Source organism: Lonchura striata, chromosome 3, assembly GCF_046129695.1.
Source record: "Lonchura striata isolate bLonStr1 chromosome 3, bLonStr1.mat, whole genome shotgun sequence".
In the NCBI taxonomy this organism is placed as follows: domain Eukaryota; kingdom Metazoa; phylum Chordata; class Aves; order Passeriformes; family Estrildidae; genus Lonchura; species Lonchura striata.
In genome coordinates, this window is record NC_134605.1 from 1522845 (window position 1) to 1547170 (window position 24326).

A 24326-nucleotide genomic window follows, 5' to 3' on the forward strand; every position below is an offset into this window, starting at 1 on the left:
ATAATTTCACAATAGGTTCATGCATATTCATTCTGCTTACAGCTAGTTACACTTGTACTCAGTTGTTGTCAGAAAGTACAGAAAGAACCCTTGGGTCACTCTGCCCTGTCTGTTTCAAAGTCCGAGGAGTCTTTCTTAAATTTTTTATCTTTTTAGTGGAAAAGGCGCGGGGCCAGCCCGTGAGGGGCGGGGGCGGGGCCAGGCAAGGTCACGGGGGCGGGGCCGGCGCGTGTCGCCCCCGCCCGTCCCGCGCGGGGTCAGCGCCGGCCGCGGGGGCGGGGCCGCCCTCGAGCTCCGCTCCCATTGGCTGCCGGGCGGCGCGGGCGCGCGCGCGCTGACGCGGCCGGCGCTGCCATTGGCTGCCGGCGCGGAGGGGGCGGGGCGGGGCCGGCGCTGGGTGAGTGAGGGCCGGGGCGCGGCGTGAGGGGGGTCCGGGGGGATCCCGGGGGTCCCGGGCCGCGTTCCCTTTGGAATCCTGGGGCCCCCGGGTGCGCCGCCTCCTCGGCCTCTTTGCTTTTACTTCTTGTCTTTTTGCTTAATTGCCGTTTTTTTTCCCAGCGGCGAACAGAAAGCGGGCAAGGAGAGGAGCTTAAAATAGCAGCCCTCAGATCCCGCAGGCCTGAGAGGCGAGAGCGGTGTGGGGTTTTTTTTCTCCCCCAAAACAACTCCAGAAATGGTCCCCAGCCAAAACGGAGCTGGCGGGAGACGGAAATTCCATCAGCATCCGCTGTGCTCAGTGCATTCCATCAGGGGAGCGATCCCCGCTTCCTTGGATAGAGCCCCCCTTGGACAGAGCCCTCCTTGGAGAGAGCCCTCCTTGGATAGAGCCTTCTTTGGATAGAGCTCTCCTTGGATAGAGCCTTCTTTGGACAGAGCCCTCCTTGGATAGAGCCCTCCTTGGACAGAGCCCTCCCTGGATAGAGCCCCCCTTGGATAGAGCCCTCCTTGGATAGAGCCCTCCTTGGATAGAGCCTTCTTTGGACAGAGCCCTCCTTGGATAGAGCCCTCCTTGGATAGAGCCCCCCTTGGACAGAGCCCTCCCTGGATAGAGCCCCCCTTGGATAGAGCCCTCCTTGGATAGAACCCTCCTTGGATAGAGCCTTCTTTGGACAGAGCCCTCCTTGGATAGAGCCCTCCTTGGATAGAGCCTTCTTTGGATAGAGCCCCCCTTGGACAGAGCCCTCCTTGGATAGAACCCTCCTTGGATAGAGCCCTCCTTGGATAGAGCCCCCCTTGGATAGAGCCCTCCTTGGAGTGAGCCCTCCCTGGATAGAGCCCTCCTTGGATAGAGCCTTCTTTGGACAGAGCCCTCCTTGGATGGAGCCCTCCTTGGATAGAGCCTTCTTTGGACAGAGCCCTCCTTGGATAGAGCCCTCCCTGGATAGAGCCCCCCTTGGACAGAGCCCTCCCTGGATAGAGCCCCCCTTGGATAGAGCCCTCCTTGGATAGAGCCTTCTTTGGATAGAGCCTTCTTTGGATAGAGCCCTCCTTGGATAGAACCCTCCTTGGAGTGAGCCCTCCCTGGATAGAGCCCCCCTTGGATAGAGCCCTCCTTGGACAGAGCCCTCCTTGGATAGAGCCCTCCCTGGATAGAGCCCCCCTTGGAGAGAACCCTCCTTGGATAGAGCCCTCCTTGGATAGAGCCCTCTTTGGATAGATAGAGCCCTCCTTGGATAGAGCCCTCCTTGGAGAGAGCCCTCCCTGGATAGAGTCCTCCTTGGATAGAGCCCTCTTTGGAGAGAGCCCTCCTTGTCCGTCGCCTTTATGCCCTGGCCGCCAGCTCCCTCCCGACGGTGTGAAAAACCTCAGGGATCACTTTTCAGGAGAGATCCCTGCGGACCTTCCCTTTGAAATGAATGAAGCAGCCCCACTGTCTCCCTCCGTTATCTAAAAACACGGCCACGGGTATCGTTTCTGCGAGACAATTGAGGGCTTGGGTGTTTGGGCTGTTTTCCCGTGGTTTTGAGGCCAGTGGAAAGTTTCCACCGTGCCTATAGCTGTGGTACATCCCTCAGTCCTGCCCGAGGATTTGGGATTGCTTCCTCCTGTCGCCAGGGTTAATCTGGATGCATCGCCGCCACAGGCAGCCTGACGTCTGGATTTTTTTGGGCTTGTTGGGAAATGGTGAGAAAGCTCGTTTTCTAGGCGCTCGTGTAGCTGGGAGTTGCACTTAGTGGCAGTGGTGTTCTTGCTTTGTTGTTAAATATGACTTTTTGCCCGGCTGTTCTGTGTGTGGGGCGTGTGCGACATCCCCGTCTCGTTTGTGTCCGGGTGTGGTTTGGGTATCCAGCTCCCTCTGAAGTTAATTGAAATCAGCTGCCTGAATTGGAGACTTTGGGAAATGCAGCGAGATCTCTGGTGTCCCTTTAAATACCCTTACAAATCCTGCAGTAAGCAGATTTACTCTCACTCCTGTGTATTGGCAGGTTTCCTGGTTTCTCTTTAGCATCCAATTAGCTTCTGGAGATTTAATGAACCTGTGAGCCAGCACTTGCTCTTTTTTTAAAAGACCAATGGCATCGTAGAAATGTAAATCACTGCATGCTGCCTCCATAAGATAACAAGTGATCTTAACGTCAGAATATTTGCCCTCCTCCACACAGTCAGGAAAATAACAGACTGACTGTGACCTGTAAGTTTTATTTTATGTTGCTTAACACATGTTTTTCAGATTTAAGGTCAAACTAAGATGTTTTTACAGTTGTTTTTACTGGGCTGACACCTGACCCAAACCACCAAATCTGGAGGAGGTAACGATGTTCAAATCCCTTTGAATTTAACGTGGCATCTTAAAAATAAAGCTGCCCTGAGGTCAACTTTTGGTTACAGCACATTCACTTTTAAACTTCAGAGGCTGCTTTGATGCCTTGTTAAGCTTTTCTTCCTTTTATATATATTTTTAAGTCACGTAACAAGGGCAGATTTATTGATTACATTTTTTACAACAACCCCACGGCTTTGTGTGGAAATGCAACCTTTCCGAGGGCAGAAGAGAGCAGTGCAGTCCAGTTCAGCTAACGTAACGTGCGTAGAGTTGGCTTTGGTAACAATTTTAGGAGTGGGCTGGGGGTCCAGCTGTGGGCTGGGGGCCACGGGGTGTGGGCTCGGGCTGTGCTCGTTCCCCCGGGATCAGCTGCCGGCGCCGGGAGGGGACGGGCGGCTGCGGGGCTGCCGCAGGTTGTGCCTGCGCTGCGGATTCGGTCTCCCCTGGAGACCCGGCGCGTCCTGCCGCCGCTCTTTGTTCCCGTGCCCGTGGGAAAACCCCGCTTGTCGGAGGGAGGGGTGGATCATAAAACGAGACTGTGACAAAAGAGCTGGCGGCAGGAGAGAGTATCATCTTGTTTCCCACTTCCAAGGATTGTTTGGGAATTCTTTCTCACCTCATTTTTTTTTTAAATTTAAATTTCTTCTTAGCTAAGTTTGGTGTTGATGCTCCCTTGGCTGGTCTCTTTGCTGGCACCATCAAAACCACTCTGTTGCCATTTCCCTGCTGCCAGCACCCTGGTTTGGGCTGCAGTTGCTGGAGGAGGCTGTGTTGGGTCTCCTTCATTTGGCTCACGGGTTATCCTGCAGCAGCTCCTCACCCAAACCCAGTCAGTGCAAGTATTTCCATTAATTAATTTCCCAGAGAGTTAATTTCATGAAATGCAGAGCTGAGCTCCAGGTTTGAATTTTACAGCCTCCTACCTCCCTCTCTAACTTTTTATAGCTTCTTCTTGCTTCTGGGTGGCTTCCACTTCAAGGTTTTGGGTTTGTATCTTTAAAAAACGCTCAGTTTTCCACCCCAACAGCCTTCAGGGCTCAGCCACGCCACAAGGTGCTTCATGTCCTAGTTAATGATGTCTCCTTTGTCCCCAGTGTTGGGGACATTGGCCATCAGTGCAGGACTCCGGTGCCTGGTACCAAGCCCAGGTTTGTTCTGGTGTGGCCAGGCTGGAGTGAGATTTTCCCTGTGCGTCACATCCTCTGAAGCAGAAAATGCTGCTGAGATGTGAGGGTTTGCTCTTTCTGCTGTCCCACCTGGTGTACCGAGATGCTCCTTTATGAATTTTGGGGTCTCACCCCGATCATGCTTCAGCTCTTTGTTATTGGGCAAACCCAATTTCTTGGCGTGGAGACAAGGGGGGACACTGAGATGCCATTGCTGTGTGCTGTGTATTCCAGAGAGCCCGAGGCTCAACACCGTCCCGTGGAAGGAGCTGTGTCCGGATGGCCGTGGATGTGGGAAGATCACCTTCTGAAGAGTCGCTGAGCGGGAAGGGTGAGGCCGATGGCAGGTGGGACAGCACGGACACGGGGATGGACTTCCCGGAGCTGGCAGGGAGCCTGCACCAGCTTCTAGGGACAGAGGAAGCCAAGCCCAGCCTGCAAGGGACAGAGGGTGTGGCAGTGAGCAGACACAGTCACATGGCCACTGACCTTACTCACGGAGGCTCCAGCTGCTGCCCAGAAGTGTCTTCAGCATCTACATCCAAATTTCCCAGAGCAAGAGCAAACTCCTCAGGGAAAGAGTTCTTAGTGGATACCGATGCTGATGGTGACCCTGTGCCTTGTCGAGCTGGCCGCTGGCTCCTCTCCTCAAAAGAGCAGCAGGTGAGAGGGTTTGTACCTGCAGGTGTTGCTGCACCACCAGGAAGTCCCAGGAGAGGTGGGGACTTGTTTGTCAGGGCTGTCCCAACAAGGGCTTTCTATCTCTCCCAGCCAGTGTGCCCACCCGTGCCCAGGCTAAGATGTGTGGTGGGGAAGGGCTTGGGCTCCAACACCCAAGCTGTTGCTTTCATTCCATGTTGCCAGTGCAGAGTTGGGAACTTGCTCAGGACAGTGCCCTTTAGATAAGCCTCTTGCTGCCAAATGACTCGTGCAGCTTCCCAAGCCCTTGAAATGCCTTTCCTTAAAAACAAGCCCTGCTCTGAGCAGCTGCAGCCCATCCCACAGATGGAACAGGGTTCCACTTCCAGCCTCTGCTCATGGTAGGTCCAGGGTTGGGCTTTTATCTCCATATCCCGGCACAAAGGACCATTTTTTCTGGATGCTGTGCTTCATTTCATGCACTTCTCTCTCTCCCTTTCCTTTCCCATCCCATCCTCAAGCAGGTGAAGGCATCGAGTGGTTGGGAGCCGGTGTCCAGCCCTCCCAGCCGGCGCAGCTCTGCCGAGGAGAACATCTCTGCTGGCAGCCACCACGATGCCCATGTTGGCTGTCGGAGACAAAGTCTGGGAGCTCAGTCCCCGTGTCCTTCCACCCCAGAGCTCCTGCGGCCCCAAACCCCGCCCAGCCCCCGGAGCCGCTCCGTGCTGAGCTCGGCCCTGTCCTCAGAAGGAAACGGCCCCTCCGAGGAGCCGTCCGGGAGCTTGCCAGCCAGCACGGACGTCCCTTCTGCAGCCACCACAGCTGCCCGGGAGCTGAGCTGCCGATGGGCAGTGGAAGGCAGGGCCCTGCAGAGGCGGCAGCCCCCGGGCGCTCTGCTCGATTACCGCAGCAGCGTGGGGCGCATCCGGGAGATCTCCTCCTACCAAGCCGATTACTGGGCCTGTGCCATTCCGGATTCGCTGCCCCCGTCTCCGGACCGCAGCTCGCCCCACTGGAACCCCAACAAGGAGTACGAGGACTTGCTGGACTATGCTTACCCGCTGAAGCCGAGGTACAAGCTGGGAAGGATACCAGAGCCTTTCCTCCATGACTCAGGAATAGATCTGGACAGCTTTTCTGCTTCTCCTGAGGGCATGTCCAGGTCCACCAGCATCTATGGCCGAGTGGGGCAGGCTCAGGGAAGTAGAGAAAATGGACTTTGGGAGTTTGTGGCCTCTGCAGAGAGATTCTCCACCCCAAGGCCTGGGAAAAGAGGCTGCTCAGGAACTGGCTCATACTTTGAACCTTCACCTATTGCCAAAGCATCATTTGCAAGGAGTGCTTCCTCTCACCTTTCCAGAGGTTTTACTAAGGATGAATCATCTGGGCCAAGCTCACCTGGGCACCTTGCTGCCAATGGGAGAAGCTGGGATACCAGAGGAAGCTCCTGTCCAAACTACACAGGGCAGGTGAAAAGCACCAGTGGGTTTTTACCCACCACAGGAATGCTCCCCCTGAGGAAGGAGTGGGAGAGTGATGAAGAATTTCTTTCCCTGCCTCCAACACTGAAGGAGCTGGAAAGGCTGGCTCAGTTTTTGTCCAATCTCTCCTTAACGATAAGGACGCCTGGGTATGACCACCATAACCTTCCACATCACAGCACCAGCAAGCAGCCCCTTTCATCTCGGTTGGCTCCTTTTGAAGAAGTGAGAGGTGGGGATGACAGAGGGAGTACTGAGGGTTATGCTGGGCGGTGGCAACACTGCAGCTCCCAAAAGCCCAGCTGGGAAAACACAGAATTGTATGGCTGGATCCACAGGGATCCTCCCCACAGGCTTCATCTACCAACTGGTCTCAGGGACACATTGGATAGGATGTGCCTAAATGAACCACGGGTCAAGGGGGATCCAAAGAAGAGCCAGCAGAGCGAGTCCCTTATCCAGTGTGTTAAGGTAGGCTGAGACCAGAAATAAAGTTTATTCTGGGAAGATCTCACATAAAATGTGCCTGTCTTTATGGACCGATTAATTAAAGCTTCCTGTTCTGCATGATGTGTCCTGCCTGGCAGCTGGTGGTAATTTATGCAGGGGGGCTCACCAGAGCAGATAATTCCTTCTGATGGAGCCAGAGCCCATCTTGCTTTCCCTGGGGCTCAGTGTCACAGGCCAGGCTGGGTGGAGATGTGGCACTCAGCTGGGTCCCCCAGCCCACCCGTCCTGCAGCGCTGCTGCACCGGGCAGGAGCTGCAGCAACTCTGAAGGGTTTCCTGGTTATTTTGTGGATTATTAAATTCATCCCAGCACTGTGCTCTCACCCTCCTCTCCATCTTCTTCCCACCCCAGTGCTGGGACGAATTTGGAAACCATGCTAGGCTGTTTGCACAGGAGTGTTAATATGCTCATAGCTGCAAACTCATTCCCTCCTCTGGTATGGAAATAACTCTGTTGATTTAAAAGCATCTTCTCTGTATTTGTCATGCCAAATTGCAATGCCAGGGAAAAGCACTGCTTTATGGAAAACTCCTGAGGAGCAGGAACAGGTCTTGAGCCTGATTTTGGTGCCAGCAGAGGCCCCTGGGTTTCATGCAGCATCTTACAAAAATAATCCCTTACCGAGACACTTTAAAAATAAATGAAAGCACTTAATTGAACGAGACAATCCCTTGGGGAAAGCAGCTGCAAATTAACTGTATGGCTCTGTGAAGAGGATGAGGATATCTCTTGGGTGGGAGGCGGTGGAGGCCAACCTCTCCTTTAGCCTGGGTGCTACCAGCCTCCAGCACCTCACTGTGCAGACATTTCATAGTGAACACAGTGAGTGCTGGAACTGCTCAGGAGTTTAAATTAATTTTTGCCTGTTTCCTGTTGACCCTTGGTTTCCCAAGCTTAGAGATGTTTTGTGCCGGGGTCGGAGAGGAACAGGGAGCAGGTGCTTTCCAAAACACCACTGGCTCACCTTCTCATGTCCCTGCGCTGTCTCTGTTGCAGAAATAGATCCGTGACCCCTTTTTTATGCTTTGTTGAGCAGATGTTTTGCTGCCAGCTGGAAGAGCTGATCCGTTGGCTGTACACCGTGGTGGATGTCACCGGCAGCTGGGTGCCACCCTCGCCCGATGCCGAGAGCGTCTTGGCATCGCTGCGCCGCTACCTGGTGGGTGTCACCTCCTCTTCCTCCGCTCTCCTGTGCTGCAGGCAGTGGGAAGCCAAGCATCTCTGGAATGGTCCAGGGTGCACTGGGTTTGCCAAGCCAAATTTGGGAGTACCAGGAGCCTACTTGGAGGAAACTGCTCCTTGGGCAACCTGCCACAGGTGTGTGTTTCCAAAACCCTTCTAAGACACGCTGCTCTCCTTGCTGTGCTAGGAATTCAGGAAGGATGTGGCTGACCACCGGAGCCTGACTGAGAGCGTGCTGGAGAGGGGAGAAGCTCTCCTGGACTGCATGGCATCGAATTCACCAGGTGAGGAGGAGCACTTGTGTGGGGCTGCTCATGGACATGGGTGATGCTGGCCAAGGCATCTTCCCCCAAATCCCTGGCTCAGCCTGGCCAGCACCACAGCACACACTGAGTGGTTGCTCTGATGATATAGAAGAAGGGATTTGTAAGGGGTGGGCTGTAGCTGCAGTCACCAAACGGACTTTAGAGGTCAAGTTGCTGCATTATAGATAGGCTTTCTTGCAGTTCCAAAGGTTTTTTTAAGACCCCCCCGTATTTCTGTGTCTTCATGATGAACCTGGCACCTCCAGGGTCAGTCCCCACCCCCTGCAAATGCTGCATCACAATGAGGATGGGATGTACAGCACATTATTGATTTTTAACACTTGATTTCCTTCCAGTGTCTGCCTGGACAGGCAGAGCTCTCAGCTCTGGCAGACACTGAATTATCACATTCCTGTCACCTCCATTCGGGCGTTTTTGCTTTCCAGCCTTGAAAGACACGCTGGCTCTGATTGCCAAACAGTCGGAAGAGCTGGAAAGCCACGCAGAGCACCTGTACAAGTCCATCCTGGCTGCCGTGGGGGGCAAGGACGCGGGGCAGGACAAGGAGGGCTCAGCACACAGCTGCTCCCTGGGTAAGCAGGGGCAAACCAGCAGGCAAAGAGGGGAGGAAGCGCGGGGAGAGAAACACTCGAGTTAGCAAACACCAGACATCAGGCTCCAGTGTTATTTCTTTGATTCTGTTTGGAAAGCCTGAGCAGGCAGCAGGGAGACTCAAAATAGATGCCCTGCCATGTTTAACCGTGTCAGGGAAAGAGCAGTGCGGGTGAACCAGCTGATGAAACCCAAGAGCACGAGGGGAGCGGTGGCAGCTCCACAGGGACGGGGCAGGCAGGTCCCTGTCACTCAGGGCTGGGGATGACAGCAGTCCAGCAGACACCTGCTCTCCCCAGATCCCTTGCACAGCACAGGGGAGATGAGGAAGGGATACGTTTCGTTTTGGTATTTTCTCAGAAACATTCTGGTTGCTGTATGATGGTGGGAAAGGGAAACAAGTGATTTCAGGTATAATACAAGGGCTAGAAAACTTGTTTGTTTATTTCTTGACCATCTCCCTTGAAAGAAGATAAGAGGCAAGTGTTTCAGGGGTGTCAAACTCGAAAAACAGTGTCTTAGGTAGGGTTTGGTTTGTTTTTGAATTGCTGCCTCTACCCAGCTGTACCCTGTGCACTGGTGCGATGGGGGAGTAGAGCATGGGGTTTCTTTCTTTGTCAGACTGCAGGCAAAGCACAGCATCAAACACCTCATTTTATTTCAGGTGCTGCCTCTGTCAGACCTAGGCTGCGTTAGCCCATTTCAGGAGGGCTGAGAAGAACTGCAGCAAGCACCAAACCACCTCCATCACCTCTCCAGAGATGCCAAAATCTGTGTCCAGTTGCCCACGGGGCTGATTTCAGTGCGGTTTTGTACCATGGCTTGAGAAAGGTGCCCCATACAGCAGGTGTGCTGGGATGTCCAGTTGTGTCAGGAATGTACAGTTGGTTTGTTTTTTTTTAACATAGCTTCCCTTTTTTTACTGAAGTGGGCTGTTCTGTTAGCAAAACGTCAGAAAGTTTTTTAACTCAATAATCCATAGTGTGCCGTGCGCTCCCTAAGTAAAGCCGTGTGATTTTAATAGCCCTGTTCTCATGGTTTGTTTATGCCCATCAAAAATAGGTGTGAGAAGCCAAGAAATAGCAACTCCTTCTGGTTCTTGGGAGCAAACTGAAGGCCTGTTTATAATTACCACTCCCTGCTGAAGCAGAGCCTACTTAACTTTCAATTTTGTTATTCATAAACACAAAAAGCTGTAATACTGAATCCAAATAAAATAATAAAGAAGTGAGTTCAGGCAGGGAGGAGCCAGGTTCTGTGTAACCTGCTGGTACCTGCTGTTGGCAGGAGCTGTGGTAGTGCTGTGCTGGTTTCCTGGGGTGAAACTGTGCCTTCCCACTTCTAGCTACTGCAGTTAAATCACTGCTGATGACATCAAGAGTTTCCAAACCCCAACAGAAAAAGGGCAGCTCTGAAGCAGCATAATAAGGTAAGTGGCCAAGAAAAGTTACAGAATGTTGGTATGTGGCTTTAATTAACCTTTGACTTGAACGGTGATGATGTATTCTGTACAAGAACACTGTGGCTTCCTCCCATTCCTGTGAACAGAACACAGAGAAGTTTCTGTTCTGCACAAGTAGAAGGTGAAAGCACAGTTAAACTGAAGCAGTTACAGCAAATAATTCATTGAAGTTTGTGCAGGAGGATTGATATTCTCCCATCTTCTACATCCTTGGCTTGAAGGGCAAGGTTTTTTGGCCCATTGTGGCAAAAGTATTCAATATTTCAGCTCACAGGTAGGAAACTACAGTTCTTTTTCCCAGGAGTTTTAGGCCTGCTCTACCCTCATCACACAGCTCAGCCAACCCCAGGCTTCAGCATGGAACAGCACCAGCCCAGAGACCCATTGGTGACTGAGGGGGAACAAAGAACCACCAAACACCTGGTGTAGCCCAACTGGTTTTGCAATGCTTTTATTACTGTATATATTAACATTGGTTTGGATAGTATGTAGCAGGCATCTCAACATTGAAGTTCATTTGTGCACTCTCTGCAGGGAAGATGTTTTGCCCTCAACACACCTCATTCCGCTTCACTTCCTGATCTCAGCAGCACTCACTGCTCCTGAGGAGCAGCAGGTCACATTTATAATGAATTATACCAACAAGCACATCTCTACTAGAAAGCACATCACTTTATTGTGAAGGTCTCAAGTGGAAGAGTTCAACTTAACCATGACAATACTTTATGTATTACAATTGCCTGTTGATTTATGCAACTATGTTGAAGAAAGCTGTTAGCCAAAGTCACCCCCCCCAAAAAAAAAAAAAAAAATCAGAGGATATTTGCACCAGTTTTAGTTTATACCTCACAACATACCTAGGCTATATTTTTACTATCACAGGGTGTATTTACTACTAGGGGAATGTTACATGGTCTTTCAAACATGAGACTATTTACAGAATAGGCTGAACATTTGAGTTTAGATAAAGCTGAACAATTTTACATGTATAGGAAGTGTTATAGGCTAGCTTTCCTGTGGCTTTTAGCTAGACATCAGGCACTAATGATTTGATTAGCTCTGTACAAAGAATCACACACCATCCAAAACCTCGTGGCTGCTGGTTAGTTCCAAATTGTTTGAGAAAGCGCCTACTTCGAGCAACAGTTTGGTGGGGGCCTTGCTATCCCCATGTCACCCTCCTGGTGCCTCGCTGCAGAAGGGAATAGAAGCTAAGCTGTTGCACTAAGTCAGAAGATACTGATTAAAAGAGGATGGAATTAACAGTATATAGAAAAGACATAACATACTGGTAGAAAGTTATACCTCCTCAAGGTTTCGCTGAAATCGTTCACGTTAGGGAAATACTGTTCTCTCCCCTGCTATGCAAAGCTGATGGGAATTCCCTGCATGGAGTCCTTGAGAAATAAATTAAGTTCCAAGACTAAGTTAGGGAACTGTTGTACATTCAGAGTGCATTGTGCCTCATGAACCTCAGCTGGGTGTTCCTGGTACAGCACTCGTGCCTTAAGCACCATGGCAGCTCAGGCTTTGGGGCCACAGTCACTGGGCGAGTTGCAGGGAAGGTCTGGGAGCCACGGCTGCACACACAGATATGTTGTTTTGTGCACAATGCAAGCCTGATTTCCCCCTTAGCCATACAAATTAAGACAATATTTATCACCATACAGTTTGATATTACTTCCAATAAGTACAATATTTATTAAACATTTCTTCAGTTTTGTTACATATTGTGCAACAAATTACAATATTCTGCAGCCACAAATTATATGCAGAGTATGAAGAAACTATTAATCAGATAGTGTGATCTCTCCATTTATAATTCTACAAGAAGGAACTAGCAAATCAGATCTTACATATATCTTACTAAATTTTATGCATGGAAAGTGACAGACACTGTTGTGCTGTTTGATACAAAATGGCTAAACTTCATCTTCAGAAGACTAAACCTGACATCTAAACATGCCAATAGAAACATCAAAACAAAAATACATCCTAACCAACCACAGGAAACAGTCTGGTATCAGGAAAAGCAACAAGGATTACACGTTTATAAACCAGCACACAAAGGTTTAAAACAGTTCTGAAAATGAAGTTAGCTGTCTTGAGTCAAGGGAATAAAAAAAGTCAGTATTGACCATTTACAATCTCTGACCTTTGTGGAGACGGTAAGAATCTGTTGTAGTGCAGCTACATACAGTACAATTCAGGCAAATTTTTTTTTTCACTTGGGTTCAGATTGCAAATTCATTGTTGTGAGACAAAAGGGGGGGAGGCAAGTTTTAGCAGCAACCTCCACTAGACTGCTTGACTGGAGTGCTCTGAATTTTAACATTGGACTTCTCTGCACCACCAGCTGTCGCTCCCGGACCCATTCGTTTTTTAATCTCGGCAGCCATGGTCATGAAAGACTGTTCTACATTTGTGGCATTCTTTGCACTGGTTTCCAAAAACGGAATTCCAAGAGAATCTGCAAATTCCTGCAAATCGAGAAACAGTGAACAGTAAGCTCATACACAGGTCCATACCTCACCTCATTTCCTGGAGCACCACTGGATACCCCACAAGTTCCTGGATCCCACCCCACACCCCATCTCCAGCCTGAGGATGAGCTGCAGGGCAGGGGGTCCTTAAACTGCCCCTGTTGGTGGCACCAGGACACCTCCCTGCACTGGAACCTCTGTGCTTGACAAACCAGAGCAGGGGCTCAGCCCAGCAAACACACGAGCCCCGACATACCTTTGCTGTTGTATAGTCTACTACTTTCTTTGTGGTCAGATCACACTTGTTCCCCACCAACAACTTGTTGACGTTTTCACTGGCATAACGGTCTATCTCCTGCAGCCACTGCTTGACATTATTGAAAGACTCCTACGAGATAAGAGAACTGTAAGCAAGGCCCTTGATGAAGAGGGAAGTTCAGCACTATCCCTTTGGTCATGATCAGGAAGGAATATGAAGCACTGTGCTTATCCATGTGGTTCACAACCCTGGGAGAGGACTGTCTAGGGCTGCCCAACTCCCCTGATGGCCTCGGGACATGCCAGTCACCACAGGGGCCATACAGCTCCTGTTCCCAGCCCTACACAATCAGCCCTTCCTGCACTCTTCCCCCTATTATTTTTCCCCACTTCATACATTGAATAATTAACATCTTCTACCATCTAGGGCTCTTCTTCCTCCTCTTGTAGCAGAGATAAGAGATGTGGCACACAGCTGAAACTAGATGCATCCCACATACTTACTAAGCATCAGGTGTTAGATGCAAGCCACCTTGTTGTAGATACGCTGAAACAACCTCTGACTCCAGAAATGCTGGACTGATATTCCAATTAGTGACTGAAAACAAGTGTTCTTTTTCTATTAATTCAGGAAATCCTATACTTCCCAAGTGCCCTTCAAACAACTGCACCAGTTCTTCAGAGATCCTTTCAGAGAAAACACTGGCTCAGTTGTATCTTGTACACAGGCTGACAATTTTCTGTTCCAAATGCTGGTCTTTACTACAGACCACAGTTCAAGTGCATTCAGGAATCTTTCAACAACTTCCATCAGTAACTCAGATTTCCTGCTACCAAAGGCAAGGTGAGATGTATTCACACAGAACAATCAGTTACCTCCTCACCAAGTTTTAGGTTAAGCCTAAGATACAGCTGCTTAGGAGCCGCAAATCCTACTGCTCTCTTTATTTCTGGGTTTTATTTCTGCCAAGCCAGAGGCAAACACATACATTTAGCTTGATAAGCCTTAACACAGCCTGTAGAACTCTGTCACTGTCTCCTTAAGATGTGCCCAGCTGTTAAATTCCCAATTTACTCATCAGCCTGGAGAAACTCTGCAGGCACAGGTTTGCCACGTACCTGATCTGTAACATCATACACAACTATGATGCCATGAGCTCCTCTATAGTAACTGGAAGTGATAGTCCGAAACCGCTCCTGTCCCGCCGTGTCCCACTGCAAGACAAGTGACAGCGTCAGCTCCTGCAGCCTGGCTGAGCCAGTGCCCTACATCAGCTCCCAGAAACAGCCCAGCAGCCACACAACTACAACCACAGCTACTGCAGGGGCTCTGAAGCCCTATGCATCAAACAGGATTCGAGGATATCACGTATTTTAACTGAGAATTACACTTTGTATGTACTTTGCTAAAGTGCTCATTTGTTTGGTTTCGGTCAAGTGCAGTCGAAAGATCTCTCTGGGGAAAACATTAAGCAGTCCTGACCCGTGAAGAAGCCACGGTTCAGTGGTCAGAAGAGCAAACACAAGCAGGACTTGAAAACCTGCTAGGAATAAGGTCAGAGAGCTGCAGATCTCTAACATGACCACTCCCTTTAACTTCCTCGGCACACAGCCTTCAGCAAAGCAACAACTCAAACCAAACTTGGTTCCCTTCTCCTGCTGGGAGAGTTAAGAAAGGACATAAGGTGCCTGACCTCTTGTCCCACCCAGGACAGGAGCAGGACTCACCCAAATATTTCTCTCCCTGGAGCTGTGTCAAGAACAGGGCTGGCTGTGTATTAAAAACAGACTTCACAGACAGATTTCAGCAGCGACAGCATTCCTAGTGGGCTGCTCTGTACTCACAACAGTTAGAGTCTGGAATCTCAGGCTTCTGGCTGTTAGCTGGACTCTGCTCCACAACACTGAATCCCTGAGTCATTGCCTGCAAGTCCTGAGAGCCTCTGCTTGAGCTGGAAGCAGTGGCTGACAAGGATTGTCTGACCTTGCACAGATATTAGATTTCATCACACCAGTCACCCTTTTAGAGTGCTTCAAGATTAAAGAATTGCCAAGTCTCTTCCCCTGTTTATTCCAAGTGAAAGGCCAAAAGCATAACCAGAAAACACCACCCAGTGCTAAGGCAGCCAGGCCAGTTACAAGCCTTTGTGTCAGTTTTTCCATTCAGGTTAACAAAAGCAGTTTCCAGCACTTAAGACAGTGCAGCCTGGTAGTAACAGCTGCTGTGGAATTCAGGCATCTTGGACAACTGTGTGGTATTCCTGCACTTACACAAATCCTGGCACAATATTGCAGAACTGCACCAGTTTTGATATGAGTGCACTCCAGCACAGAATCTCCTCTTCCAGGAAAACAGCCTTGATAATAAGCACCCTTCTTTAAGGACAAGTAAGACTTGCAAAGACTGCCTCGCCTCTTGGAACAGGGAAAATACCCCTTGTATCTGCAAGTGTGTTAAAGTACAAAGATGACCACCAATAGCTATGGATATAACTCTGTGCTCCAACAGACTGAAGCACACAGGAGTTGAGAAATGCTACTTACTATCTGAAGCTTGATTGTTTTCCCATCTAGTTCTATAGTTCTGATTTTGAAGTCCACACCAATCGTGCTGATGTAACTTTCTGTGTACGTGTCATCCTAGGAGAGAGAGTGAACATAAGTCAAGCCAGCTGCACCTCTTCTGCAGTCACCTACTTCATTATGCACCAGTCAGACAAAGGTACTTAATTTCCTTGTAAAACCAGCCTGATCTCTCATGGCAAAGTCCAGGAGGTGGCCAAGCATTTCCACCAACTGTTTACTTTTCAAAAATTCTGCAGCTTTTAAAAGCACCAACCAGACCTGGTTGGTGGTTTCAAAAACCAGTCAAAAAAAGCCTCTTTTCTGGAAATCCTGTAGTGTCAAGTCCTTGTGAGCTGCAGTGTAAAAAACAGTCTTTGCTCATGTTGGCAGACTGAAGAGCTACTTAGAATAACCACTAAAGTTATTGAAACACATCACATTTTTATTTTCCTTTGATGGTTTTTCATCTGTGTTACACAGCAGCTACCTAGAACAAGTCAGAGGCTCTGTCTCAGTCACACAAGGGTGTCAGATCCTCTGCTGCTGCAGCTGGTTGCTAAGGCAGGTTAGAGTTACAGCTGGAGTACTCGTGCTGAGGCCTCTGCTCTGCAGCCTGTGTCGATACAGGAGGGAAAGCACTGCCTCAGCAGCGTGCAGGGCCCTGACTGCAGTCTCCACCAGGCCTTAAGGCACACAGAAACTGCTGGGTCAGTCTTTGCTACCTTCCAGTGATTGTCAGCTTGTCAGCACGAAGGAAGTTTCTACTCCTAAAGTACCCAAAGGATAGAACTTCACACACAGTGTACCACAAAAGGCTTTATGCAACCAGTAGGTATCACAAAAAACAAGGGATTCCTCTGGGCTGTGAATGGAAGACATCTTTAATACATCCAAGTATTAAGCCTTTCAGAATGACATGACATTTAGTTCCTTAACATTTCAATATTCCAAAGGGCATTCTGAAAAGCCTGTATTAGTTTAACCTACAGCAGAAAGAAAACACAGGTGTGGTATGCTGTGATAATTCCTTATGTCAGGGTAAAGCAGTTTAGTTGGAAAAATGCATCTCAAAAGGAAAAGGCTACTCAGCTGAAGAAGCATCAGATAACAGAACACAAACTTGAGCTGGCTATCAAAAAAGAAAAGTTGGATTATTTACATGAAGCCAAAACTAATTCAAAAGTATGTGCAAGTGAAGCAGGCTAGACTGCTCTGGGAGTGCTGCTCCAGCTGTGGAGTCACTTCCAACCCAGTGCCTCCATACTGTGAGCAGAGCAGGTGACATCCTCCTCCTGCTCATGGTGGCACCAACAGCAGCCACAATGGCTTTAACTGAGCTGTCTGTACACCCAGGCCACCACTTGACATTAACAATACCAGGTACAACTTCCCTTGCTCTCCTCCCAGGGACACGTAAAGCTGCACTTTGGCACAGAGATAAGAAGTTCACTGGACTTCAGCTTTTTCTACTGAGAGCTGTCAAACCCACTTTACATTTTCTTGTTCACAAGAAAACTAGAGCCAGAATAACTCACCAGCAATTTTAACATTCACTAAGGAAAGCAGAAGGCCTTATTATTCCTGGAGTATTATTTACATTATTTCTCTCGCTAAACAACTGGTAGGTCTTTTTACTGCAGATATCAAACTTCATCTGGCTGAAATGTTCTTATCAAGAAGTAACTGATCAAGGTCTGTACTCCTCATGTCTAAGGTCACAGCCCCAGAATTCCTTCCGTCCTCAGCATTCTACCACTGCTGTAATGATGGAAGTTAAATTAAGGTATCTTCTTCTCAAGTAACAGGAAAAATAGAATTAATTTTAGCTGGACATATTATTGCTATTGTTTCTTTCCAATTCAGTGAAACAATTACATCAGATAGACACAAATTCAGAAAACAGGAGGAGTTTGCAATACTATACCTATTCTTTGGTATTACCAGGCCTGTCAGACATCAGCCCTGCTACCTGAAGGAAGGTCTTGCTAAGTATCTCTTTTACATAGTTGCCAAGCATGATCACTTACTGCAAACCTAAGTAGAAGGCAAGATTTCCCAACACCGGAGTCTCCAATCAGAAGAAGCTTGAATAAATAGTCACTGCAGAAGGAAAAAAAAATTAGGTCACTCAATGAAAAACACTGACAAGAATGAAGTTCCTTAGCCAGTATATTATGACTTTTGAGAAGGGTAAATGAATTCACTGCTAGGGAAATCACCTACAACTCCAAGCTCCTCTTTCAGTTTAGAAATTCACAATTTTCTGGGTAAGGGAAGTATGAGGTAGGTGCTCTGAGCACAGCACTGTTGTGTGGAACTGTGCCTTCCTGGGAAGTTACTCTGAGGGTAACAGAGGGACTATCAGCAGGAGTAGCACAGTCCTAGCTCAGCCTTTGTGGTCTAGCTGAGATGAAAACCATGCTTTGCAACTGAGTGCAAGCCCCCTTGTCTGGCTGAGTAACTCAAGTAACACACAGGAGGTGGTAACAGCCTGCTGCCCTCCAGGGCCATGATCTTTGCTTCTCTGGACTCAGAGGTTTGATCCCACTGCCCAGCTTCACCAACACCAGGGAGCTGCCAAACACAGCCATTTCTTTCCTCAGCTCAAGTTACTAATATTTAAGTTCCAGCAGAATGCAACAGCACAATGAATACCCACTTTCCACAACAGACTATGAGCAGTGACCGATACCACACCCGCATTCCAGGAATTAAAGCAAAGCTCAAGTCATTCCCAGATGAGGCTATGTCAGGGGATGTCAGGTGTGGTATCAGTAATTCTCAAGATACATTGGAAGAATTGACAAATCTTGTGTTTAATGTTGAGTTTTCCCAACATTAAAGAATAAGCACAGTGTCACTGACCAGCCTATATTTACACTTGAAAGAGTAGTGAAGATTTCACTGTTGGCAAAATGTGAGGTTTTGTGTTAGTCCTAAGACTAAAGGGGAAATTTCATGCTAGAGAACAAGTAACAGAGAAAAATAACAACCCACCACTTACACAAGTTATTTTGCTTCTCAAGTTGACTAACTCATTCTCAGTTGACAACTCTTCGGCCCTGTAATGGCCCAGGACTAAGACCTGTTCTCACTTAACCACAACAGTTCAACAGCCATATTTTTATGCCCACTTAAGCAAGGAGAGTAAAGATTAAGGATATGTGGAGTGCCTGAAGTCCACTGTCCCCCCCTATTATCCCCTAGAATCGCCACTGCCTCTGGCTGGCAGGCATCCAGCCAGGAAACTGCATCCATCCCCAGCTGGTAACAGCCGAGCAGATGGACAAGCACGGCTTCTCAGCACTCCTCTGCTCAAGTGCCCCTCACCTGGCTGGGCCCAGGCTGCACAACTCACCCAGCTGGAACCTCCAGTCTCTGCAGCATTTCTGCCAAGCCTAGAGAGGAGTCAGAAGTGCTAAATGTAGCAACCCCATCCTTAAAAATGCAACCTTTCCTAACAGTGTACGGCTAAAAGCACTAAATGGATGAAAAAAAAAAAAGTCAAATGACACCTAGCAGTTTACAGTCACAGAATTCACCATTCCACCTGTCAGGTCATGTACTACCACAAGGCAAGACTGCTTTAGGAGAATGACAACCCAAACTGTTCAGGGGACTCAAGGTACATCACCCCACAACCCACACATCTCAGTAGGTTTGAGTTGGCTGAAGCACTGCTATAGACCACAAAACTTCTCACTCCCAGTAATAGCTTGGTCCCCAAGAGCAGCAGAAACTCTGTAACCTGGAGACCAAAGGTGGGAGGGCTCCAGGACCTGCTCCACAGTTACACCTATTGCCTTGCCTTCTTCCCCACCACTGTGCCTCAGCCTTCACTCAGCTCCTTCCAACTCCAGCAGGAAGTCTGGGTTGCTCAGTTCCCTATAAACACGGAATTTTCAGCAATCCTGAAGTCAAATTATTACTTACAGCTTGTAGCATGTTATAATTCTCTTGAGAATATTAACACAAGAATATTGTGTTACTGTATTGTCTTCAATAAATTAATGGAAAAAAATTAACTCCTTCCTGGTAGAGATAAGGCTTCAGCTGTGGGTCTGAGATCCACTTAAAAACTTCCACTTGCTTCGAGAGTAATTCAGGTTCCCCTAGGCCCCGAGCATGAAAACTTCTCTTCCTCTGTTACTCCTTGTGCTAAAGCAGCTCCCAGCCAAACCCACCCATTGAATCTCTCACTTCAGCAGCAAACAAGAACAGTAGCAGTGGGTACACAGAACAAATGTTAAGCTAACACAGTAAGACCTGAGAAGCCTTGAACACTGGATTTGATATCTTTGCTGTTTAGCTGTCCCCTTGCTTTGGGCTTCAGTATTTCCAGAATCACAGAGACATACAGTGGTCCTAAGCCCCCTGCTTCAGCCCCACCAAAACCTGGGCCAGCATCAGTGCACAGCTGGAAACAGCCTTTACTGAGTTAGCTCTGCCTCTGACCTTAGCAATGGCTGTTGTGTCACAAAAACCTAATTTTGGTGGCAAGACTTTCATCAGTTTTGGGAATAGCGTAAGCAAGACTCTAAGAACTTAGGGTTTTAATAGTTTAGAACACTCCATATTCCAATATTACAGTGCATTCCTTTCTAAGTACAGCTTAAAGCTTTAAAAGATACAGCTCCCAAGACCTTTTAAAAGACAGCAGGTGCCTACTGAGGGCCATAAGAACCAAATGTGCAGTTTGTTAGAGTGTGATGCTTGAGACAGCTCTTGGGTACAGCAACAGTATAAAAATTTGCAGAAACCTATTTCTAGACTGAGCTATACCAATAGAATATTTGGGTAAAGGGGTTCAACTGTAGCAACAAGCCACACAAATATTTGGTATTTACTCCTGAAGAGCCACACAAATATTTCTGAAGCCACTAAGTTTTGCTCTTTAAAGCTGGAAACTTAAAACTCATCAGCTCCTCTGGTTTAGGGAGCCTCCATGAAGCTGGCTAAGCTATGCAGCACAGCCCTCTCCACGCTCCTTGGGAGACAGTGGGAATTCAGGTTAATCATTCAATTATTTCTCACCATTTACATAAGCCAGCCATTCTTGGGTCATTTAAAAGAGCACACTGGAAGAGCATGTGCAGCCAGGCAGGTGGGTACAGTGAGTAAGAGTGATGCTTTCAAATCCTCCCCATAACTTCCTCTCCCCAGAGCGATAAAGGACAAAGATGTTAAATGTAACTGCCTCTTGCCAAAAAAAAAAAAACAAACCAAAAAACAAACAAGGCACCTCCAAATCAAGTTGAGGACAGAGCAGGCCAAAGCTCTGTGGAACAAGGGACCTGTAGGCCTTTAAAGTACTGCTGTTTATCTAATTTATATAAGGAGGCAAGTGGGGATTTTTTAAATGCCAAGAAGGTTTTATGCCAAAACAGACAAGGCTAGGCAGTCACCTGTCTGCAACAAGGAGCTGCTGGAATTGGCTTTTATCACTGATGTCACTGCAGGTTTATACTGTAAGCAGGTACTCACAGCAGCCTCAATCCCCACTCTTTTTCTACCATCCCAGAAATTTTGGAGAGGTGCATGAGTGTCACTCTGATTACTCTGTTTGTGTAAGGAAACAGAATCCAGAAGACACAATGCCACTTTGCATGGCAGATTGCTGTTTAGAAAGCTTAGAACACAAACACCTTCAGATGATTCCAGCAACCCAAGAGCTGTCACTCAACTGTCACCCAAGACTGAAACCCACCTCACAGGTATTCCCAAACACTTCTGAAGAATGCAGAAACCCCCTGAGTTTCCTCATGTGTGCTGGAAGGTGTCTAGAACAAGGTCCAGGCAGAGCACTGAGCAAGAGTAACTCCTGATCCCTCTTGGCTGCCCACCAGTGTGTTTGTGCTACATGCAAGGTGCAGAAGGGCAGGAAATGCTGAACCCGACGTGATCTAGTCACAACAGAGTCAATATTGACATTCTGCTCACTCAAACACTGGCAGGGAGGGAGGAACAGAGGGAACACATCCCAGTGCTGGGTGGGCAGGTGTTTTCAGAATTTAGCTTCCAAGCACTAATCTTAGTATCACATCCACCCCTCTTCAGCTCCTTCACTCAACCTAAAAACTAACAGTCCACTCGGCTGCCCCACAGCCCTGAAGCTTCAAGGAAGCTCTCAGAAGCACAACTCCCCTTCAAACCTCTGCATGAGCAGGACCTAACCCTGCAGCTTTATCAGGAAAGCTGAAGGAAGTAGGTTTTTAGTTAGAAATTTTAACTAGCTATCCCACTGACTTCTGATGGAGTTCTGGCATGCCCAGGAGAGAGCATTTGGGGCTGCAGCCTGATCTGAAGCTGTGATAGGGAAGTGAGAATGAGTTACATTACAGGCAAGACACTCCTGAGAGGGCAAATGGATGCACCTCTTACATGGAACTAGAAGGAGCAATGTCATAATCCCTTAAATCTCATTCCTGTTTTAACAGGGATCCAAGTACACACATCACACTAACAGGTATTTCTGTCCATCTCGCCACACCCTTCCCATCTCCTCCCCTCATCCTGCCGACACCACCCTCTCAGGAAGTGGCCATTAAACACTTGGAGTTCATCTCCAACTCCAGCTTTTCCTCTTGTTTCACTTTCAAGAACTCGGCCGTGCTCAGCAGCAGGACCAAGCACTCTTCACTGACAATGAGTGTCTGAAAACACTGTCCTCAGCACTCAGTACCCCGCTGAGGGAACCACCCTCTGCATCAGTCTGGAAAGCTGACTGACTGCAAGAAAGGCAAAAAAAAAAAATCTATGGAAAAACCCCCCTCCAACTTATTTCTCTTAGTGGCCTACCACTCTGCAGGCAGCTTTCCCACTGCAAAACTCAGCAAGGGAAATTGGAGTTTAACTCGTGAGAGCCATCAGGCCCACGGGGCACCAGGTGTTTGCTGGTTTTTCATCCGCTGCCCACCACCAGCCACTCTTTTGGTGTTTTCCAAAGCTACACGAGCAAGTCCGTGATGTAATCTTGCCAAGATGTAACTCGAGTTCCTGGCTGTACCTCCTGGGTGTCGCCAACTCCCTCACTAGCCGATGACTGCTTGTTTGCTCCTCAGGTGATTTTCATGGACAGGAGTGCCTGCAACCAGCCCCTGTGACATAAGTGGAGAGCACAGGGGCCACGGCCACACACGTCAGGAGCCTCAGCTGAGGGGACAAAACTGCGGGTGTCTTCCAAGAGCAGCAATGTCACACCACACGTGCATTCCAGCACCAGAGCCACCCCAGTGACAGCAGATGGGACAGTGGCTTCACCACCTCAAACCGGGGTGCCAGCAAAGCCAGCAGCAGTGAAAGGATCCTAAACAAACCCTGCAAGGTGAAAGGGCTGGAAGCGCATCAGCTGATTTTTTTGAACTTCTTTCTAAACTAAGCCTTTAACTCACGCAAGAAAGTCTTGAACAAAATAAAGTTTATTGTTCTTGACAGCCTGGCGGGCAGGACACAGCTCCCCGAGTTTCCAGAATTCAGACAGCTCGACTCCGAGCAGGCCAGCTAAAGGAAAAGGCCATAGTCACACAAGGACCCCCCCAAACCCCTCGAGTCGTCAGCAGGCTCTCTAAGCAGGCGCTATTTCAGCTGAAAAGAGCCCCAAGAACGTGCTATTACCAAGTCACGGCGTTGCAAAACCCACCCGGGCAGAAGTGTTTTGCAAGCGCCATGTGACACACACATGACCGCGGCCGGGGCGAAGGGTGGGCCCGGCCGGGTGCCGCCGCCGCCGCCCCGGGCACTTGTTGGAGTCGAGGCCCCGATGGGCATCCCGGGGTTCGGGAAAACCGGCCCCGCGATCCCGGTTCCCCCCGGGACCCGAGTGACCCCCCCGGCCCGCCGGGACCCACCCGGGCGGCCGCGCTGCCTCCCGCCCCTCCTCCTCCTCCTCCTCCTCCCCCGCCGCCGCTCGGGCCCGGGCGCGGCTCCGCGGGCCCGGGGGGGGGCTCGGCCCCTCGGGCCCCTGAGCCGGCGGGCCCGGCGCGGTTCCTCTGCCCCCGCGGCCGCCCCGTCCCGCACTCACTATTCGGGGTTCATGCTGGACATGTCCGTGGGGCCCGCGGCCCGAGGCACGGCGAGCGCGCTGTGAGGGGCGGTGCGGCGGCAGCTCCCGCCGCCCAGGCAGGCGCTCCGCGGTGCGCTGGTCCGAGGGAGCCGCGATCGCCCGGCGCTCGGCTCGGCCCGTCCGCCCGCGCCCGCTCCGCGGCCTCCGCGCTGCGCCGCTGCCCAAAATGGCCGCCGGAGCCCGACCAGGAAACGGGGCGGCCGCTCGCCGAGCAGCGCTTACATGGCCGGGGGGCGGCCGAGGGGCGCCACGGGAAACCGAGTCCGCGCCGCCGCCTCCCGCCGGCCGCGCCCCCTCCGGCGGACTCGCTCTCCCGGCGGCCGCCGCGGCGGCGGCGGCGCATGCGCCATAGCCGGCCTTTCTTCCCTCGGCCCCGTCGGCTCGGAGCGGCGGCCGGCGCCGCTGATTGGCCGGGAGGCGCCGGCCGAGGGTGACGTCAGCGGGCAGACGTGGCAGCCCGGGCGAGTCAGCGCGCGGGCGGGGCGGGGGCGGGGCCAGGCCGGGCGGGGGCGGGGCCAGGGCCAGGCCGGGCTCCATCCCGGGATCTATTCCCGGGATCCATCCCCGGCTCCATCCCGGGATCCATCCCGGGATCCATCCCCGGGGTCTATCCCCGGGGTCTATCCCCGGCTCCATCCCGGGATCTATTCCCGGGATCCATCCCCGGCTCCATCCCGGGATCCATCCCGGGATCGATCCCCGACTCCATCCCGGGATCCATCCCGGGATCCATCCCCGGGGTCTATCCCCGGCTCCATCCCGGGATCTATCCCGGGATCCATCCCCGGGGTCTATCCCCGACTCCATCCCGGGATCCATCCCCGGGGTCCATCCCTG

The 24326-nt window shown here is 50.1% G+C and overlaps 2 protein-coding genes across 2 annotated transcripts; one reads left to right on the forward strand and one right to left on the reverse strand.

Annotated features, from left to right (window-relative positions):
- Window positions 1-2069: 2069 nt before the first annotated feature.
- On the forward strand, window positions 2070-9948 carry CEP68 (centrosomal protein 68). Its single transcript, XM_031504216.2, has 7 exons — window positions 2070-2124; window positions 4165-4593; window positions 5094-6521; window positions 7597-7719; window positions 7930-8026; window positions 8494-8640; window positions 9324-9948. Exons 1-7 carry the CDS (start codon window positions 2122-2124, stop codon window positions 9353-9355), a joined length of 2259 nt encoding a protein of 752 aa, XP_031360076.2. The 5' UTR covers window positions 2070-2121; the 3' UTR covers window positions 9356-9948.
- A 608-nt stretch (window positions 9949-10556) lies between these two features.
- On the reverse strand, window positions 10557-23832 carry RAB1A (RAB1A, member RAS oncogene family). The gene is given in 7 exon segments (XM_021555856.2): window positions 10557-12601; window positions 12861-12992; window positions 13982-14077; window positions 15407-15502; window positions 17455-17527; window positions 23448-23517; window positions 23520-23832. Coding segments are annotated over 7 exon segments (978 nt in total). The 3' UTR covers window positions 10557-12403.
- Window positions 23833-24326: the final 494 nt, after the last annotated feature.